Genomic DNA, 5,898 nt, shown 5'->3' with positions numbered 1-5,898 from the left:
CAGCAACGCCTACATCTGCCTGAACACCGGCTGTTGTGCGACGTCACCACACGTTGGAACTCAACATACCAGATGTTGAGCAGGGTGTGTGAGCAGCAGAGACCTTTTAGGCAGTACCATCTCCAAAACCAGAGGGTTCCTCAAAGTCAGCTCCCTCAGTTTGTCAACCATGAGTGGCCATGGATAACAGACTTATGTGAAATCCTATGCGTCTTTGAGGAGTCCACCAAGAGGGTCAGCTGTGACAACGCATTAGTGAGCGTAACCATCCCGCTCCTCTGTGTGATGCAAGAATCCCTCATCGCAATCAGGGATAACGCATTGCACACTGAGGAGACCGGGACAGCAGACCCATCACAGCTAGATAGTCAGAGCACACTGCTGTCAACTTCTCAGTGTCGAATGACGGAAGAAGAGGAGGAAGATGATGTCACAGTCACACACGACGCTAGTGGGGAAATTCAATGCAGAGATGTAGCAGTGCTGGCCGTGCGCTCTGCTCGGCTACTCCAGAGATGAGTCGATCTGAGCGCACGGCCAGCACTGCTACACCAGAGATGAAGCAAAGCTGGCTGTGCACTCAGCTCGGCTACTCCGGAGATGAGCCGAGCTGAGCGCACGGACAGCACTGCTACACTGGAGATGAAGCAGTGCTGGCCATGCGCTCAGCTCGGCTACTCCGGAGAGGAGCCGAGCTGAGCACACGGCCAGCACTGCTACACCGGAGATGAAGCAGTGCTGGCCGTGCGCTCAGCTTGGCTACTCCGGAGATGAGCCGAGCTGAGCGCACGGCCAACACTGCTACACCGGAGATGTAGCAGTGCTGGCCGTATGCTCAGCTCAGCTACTCCGGAGATGAGCCGAGCTGAGCGCACGGCCAGCACTGCTACCCCTGGAGATGTAGCAGTGCTGGCTGTGTGCTCAGCTCGACTACTCCGGAGATTTTTTCTTTTCTTTTCTTTTTGGTAGAGTTGGAAGGGACCTCAAGGGCCATCGGGTCCAACCCCCTGCGAGTGCAGGTTTTCCTAAATCATCCCAGCTATATGTTTATCCAGATTCCGCTTGAAGATTTCCATTGATGGAGCGCCCACCACCTCCCGTGGCAGCCTATTCCACTCTCTCACTACCCTCACTGTCAGAAAGTTTTTCCTAATGTCTAATCTGTATCTCTTTCCCTTTAGTTTCATCCCATTGCTTCTTGTACTTCCTTGTGCTAATGAGAATAGGGTAGATCCCTCTGCACTGTGACTACCTTTCAGATATTTGTAGACTGCTATTAAATCTCCCCTCAGCCTTCTCTTCTGCAAACTAAACAATCCCAGTTCTTTTAGCCGCTCCTCATAGGACATGGTTTGCAGACCTTCCACCATTTTGGTTGCTCTTCTCTGGACTTGCTCCAATATATCGATGTCTTTCTTGAATTGAGGCGCCCAGAACTGTACACAGTATTCCAGGTGTGGTCTGACCAGGGAAGAGTACAGCGGAATAATGACCTCTCTTGATCTAGATTCAATGCTTGTCTTAATACATCCCAGAATTTTATTAGCCTTTTTTGCAGCAGCACCGCACTGTTGGCTCATGTTGAATTTGTGATCTACTATTATGCCCAAGTCCTTTTCCCCTATGCTATCACTTAGTTCTATTCTTCCCATACTATATATGTTTTTTACATTTCTGTTACCCAGATGTAGAACTTTGCATTTGTCCCTGTTAAATACCATTTTGTTGGCCTCAGCCCATTGTTCCAGTGTGTCTAAGTCCTTTTGAATACACTCTCTCTCCTCTCTAGTGTTGGCTATTCCTCCTATCTTCGTATCATCTGCAAATTTTATGAGTTCCCCAATAATTCCATCGTCCAGATCATTTATAAAGATATTAAAAAGTACTGGGCCCAGAACAGAGCCCTGCGGCACCCCGCTTTTGACTTTCTTCCAGTTCGATGTGTAACCATTTAGTATTACTCGTTGTGCCCGATCATTAAGCCAGTTGTGAATCCACATAACTGATTTTTTGTCAAAGCCATACTTAATCATTTTTTCAATAAGAAGGTTATGTGATACTTTATCAAATGCCTTACTGAAGTCAAGATATACTATGTCCACGGCATTCCCTTGGTCCAACCATTCAGTGATTTTGTTGTAGAAGGAAATCAGGTTAGTCTGACAAGATTTATTGGTCATAAAGCCGTGCTGGCTCTGGTTAATTAATGCCTTCCCATCCAGGTACCGAAGTAAATGTTCCTTGACAATTTGCTCAAAGATTTTTCCTGTTATTGAGGTCAGACTTACAGGCCTGTAATTTCCTGGATCGTCCCTTTTCCCCTTTTTGTAGATGGGGACAACATTTGCCCTTTTCCAATCTAAAGGGACCACTCCTGTTTCCCATGACTTACTGAAGATTATAGCAATGAGCCAAGCTGAGCGCACGGTCATCACTGCTACACCGTAGATGTAGAAGTGCTGGCTGTGCGCTCAGCTCGACTACTCCGGAGATGAGCCGAGCTGAGCGCACGGCCAGCACTACTACACCGGAGATGTAGCAGTGCTGGCCGTGCGCTGAGCTTGGCTACTCTGGAGATGAGCCGAGCTGAGCGCACGGCCAGTACTGCTACACCGGAGAGGTCTTATATACATTGTAAGTTAGGGGAATGACCCCCAGATAAAGTATAGAGACGTGAGGATCCAGCTGTAAAGTATGAATATAAAGCAGGAATGATGTGAAGGTTGATAGTAAGAAAGAATATGGATGCTGGGAGGAACCTGATATGGATAGTCAGCCATAGCATGGGAGAAATATATAATGTTTGTTAGTTATTACTGTTTTGCAAGGTAGAAAGTTGGTGATGGGAAGGGCCGCGCCACCAGGTGGATCCATCATGTCAATGATATTGATACAATTATTTGTCATGGACACTTTAATACCTTTTTGTAATATATATTTATTACTCCATTTATAAAGAAAAGTAATCAAGGCAATTGGTTCATATCAGGAGGCTAGTATATATTTCAACTATAACTCAGTACAGTTTCATGGTGTAAATTAACATAAATGCCATCTTGATTCCCACCACATTCTGCCCACTTTTTAAATAGGAGGGAAGTGGGGTGCAAAAGGCAAAAAGTCACAAAAATCCTGTCTTGTTCCAAAAATTCTTATATTTTTCAAATGTTTTTACACCTGATATCAAAATATGATAATTCCACCCCTATGACTATATATCAGGAGTTACATTTCTGTGTAAGGCCTCCTCTCGACAGTTGCACGGTCTGTTTCTATATTGGTTGTACCACTGGATAACAGTGAGATGGATGCGTACAGTATGTGTGAGTGAGATAAGATTGAAAAGGTCATGGTACCGTTTGTTGACCAACTGGCCAAATCCCTCAGGTAACTGTCGTTGTCCTAATTTATATGTATGTGCTAAGTGCTAGCGACGAGGCATAAACGTTAAACACGGAATATTGGTACTATCTCCTCTCTTAGCAGAGTAGGAAGTGCAGTGATGCACTTTATTAAGACAACATGGAGTTAATATAGCAGCAAACATAGGGAGGAGAAACATAACAACACAAGTCCTCATGTTCAATCCTGATTGGTGAAGTATGTCTTGGTTACGTTGAAGAGAAGCATAAGCAGTTCCATATATAGCCAGCAATTTCCGGTCTTACGCCATGCCTCTAAGGAGCTGTCTTCTGGCAGCAAGCCAAGCATATGTCTTCTTGCAACCAATAGAACCCCATCCTGGATGCAGGTGCATCTTGTTACGTAGCCTCACAGCATATTTCTTAAGCAGAATATATATGTCTTATCAAAGATTAATGTTTTTGCAATATAACGGCAAGCAATAGGAATACATGTATTTTCTAACCTTGTCAAGTTCACAATCTATCATTTGTAATATTGTTTATATATCAATTTATTGGCTGAATAATCTAGTAATATAAGTCACAACACAGGACAACACGTTCATATTACTTACTAACCATACCATACGTTACTTTTACTACTGGACATTTTTGTGTATGGCTCCACGTTGAGTATATGAAATGTATAATGTGCAGGCAATCAATTGAAAAGGACATGAAGGAGGAGCCTTGTAAGGAAGGTAATGTCAGCTACTCTCGTCCAATCAGCATTACCGAGAACATCCCCTAAGCTGTTGATTGGCTAGCAGCAGATGATTGTGTTCTCCCCACAATGCTCCTCCCTTATGTCCTTTTCAGTTAGTTGCACACTGGTTACAGATACTATAACAGATTTCTGGATAGTGATCATGCAACTACATGATTATGGCAAAATTATATATTCCTCTTTGCATTAAATATTATATTTTCAAAAGTAAGAAAACCCATGCAGTAATGTGAAAACACTCACTTAGGCACTGAATACAATAAATTTCAATAACACATTAAAAGGGATTGGCCCATGAACAACTTTTATAGGATAGATGATAGATGTATGCTCAATGGGGATCCATTGGGACCAGCAATCACAATAGGGATCCCTCTGAAAGGGAAGTCCCTTTCATGGGTCTCAGAGAGCTCTTTAATTTTTTGGGGGGTGTCTGCTTGGTTTGTAGTGTATCGGGTTTCGTACAGTGTAACAAACTATATACATACTTTTGATAATTTGAAGACACATAGTAATACATTACAGGATCAAGACAACTACTTATACTGCTGATACAGGCACACAGAATATATGCATAGTATAGAGACTCTGAATATCCATTGAGGAAGTGCAGATAATGCATTAGAAAGATGATATTTGTAGGACCAAAGCAAATAATGAACACAGTAAGGACTATAATAGTTAAGAGAATAGCTTTTGTCTTCTTAGAACATTTTTCAATGTTCTTCGAGCTTTTACTCAAGGATTGGATCATTTTAACATAACAGAAGACTGTAATAACTAATGGAAAAAAGAATAAAATGGAAGAGAAGGCGGTGAAGTAATACATGAAGAAGTTCTGTTGGGCCTTTTTCTCCAGCACATCATGGCAAGTTGTAATGTTCAATGAGACAATGTTGTTGGTTTGCTTGGTAAGAAGAAGCGGCACGGTGCTAGCTATAGATATTAGCCAGATAAAGACACACACCAGCCAAGCCCGTTTCTTTGTGCGCCAGGAACGAGAGTGTATTGGAAACACCACGGCCATGTACCTGTCCACACTTATACTAGTCATGAGCAGGATGGAGCAGTACATGTTACAGTAAAATGCCGCAATCACAATTCGGCACATTCCTTCTCCGATTTTCCAGTTGTTCCCTGAGAATCTGTACACAATGTTGAAAGGCAGCATGGCAACAAAAAGCACATCAGCTATGGCCAAGTTCAGCATATAGACTACTGCCGGCGTCTTGACTTTTATCTTCAGTAGAAACATTAGAATTGCCATCACATTCAGAGGCAGAGCCACAGTGACCACCACAGTGTAGATCGATGGTACAAACATGGTCAACCACTGGCTAGTAAGGTAGAATGTGGTGTCATCTGAAATATCCTGTGAGTTAATATCCTCTGAAAAAAAAAGAGAAACAATTGTTTTTGCTATAAAAAGATTTCATGTGACAGGTAAGGATATAATAAATAGAGATGAGCAAGTAGTGTTCGATCCAGTAGGTGTTTGATCGAATACTACGGTATTTTTAAATACTCGTAGTCGATCGAACACTACTAGCTGTTCGAAGTTTAAGGTTCAATGCAGAACCAGCGTTGATTGGCAGAATGCTATACAGTCGACCAATCAACGCTGGTTCTTCTCTTACCTTTAGAAGTCTTCTCCGTGCAGCGTCCCCGCGGCGTCTTCCGGCTGGAATTCACTCTGCCTAGACATCCGACTGCCCTCGCATGCGCAGTCGGCTGTGCTCAGGCGTCGGGCCGGGCAGAGCCGACTGC

At 43.4% G+C, this 5,898-nt stretch overlaps 1 protein-coding gene across 1 annotated transcript; it reads right to left on the bottom strand.

Annotated features, from left to right (window-relative positions):
* Window positions 1-4,489: 4,489 nt before the first annotated feature.
* LOC142199451 (proteinase-activated receptor 1-like) lies at window positions 4,490-5,500 on the bottom strand. Its single transcript, XM_075269786.1, has one exon. The coding sequence runs from the start codon at window positions 5,453-5,455 to the stop codon at window positions 4,490-4,492; it is 966 nt and encodes a 321-aa protein (XP_075125887.1). The 5' UTR covers window positions 5,456-5,500.
* Window positions 5,501-5,898: the final 398 nt, after the last annotated feature.

The sequence above is a fragment of the Leptodactylus fuscus genome, chromosome 1, assembly GCF_031893055.1.
Source record: "Leptodactylus fuscus isolate aLepFus1 chromosome 1, aLepFus1.hap2, whole genome shotgun sequence".
Taxonomy (NCBI): Eukaryota; Metazoa; Chordata; class Amphibia; order Anura; family Leptodactylidae; genus Leptodactylus; species Leptodactylus fuscus.
The sequence above is the reverse complement of the archived record's forward strand: the minus strand, read 5'-3'. Positions and strand labels throughout refer to the sequence as shown.

What these genes read in the sequence shown, in the direction of transcription:
- LOC142199451 (XM_075269786.1), bottom strand. Translation starts at nt 5,455, where the DNA reads ATGTTTGTACCATCGATCTACACTGTGGTGGTCACTGTGGCTCTGCCT.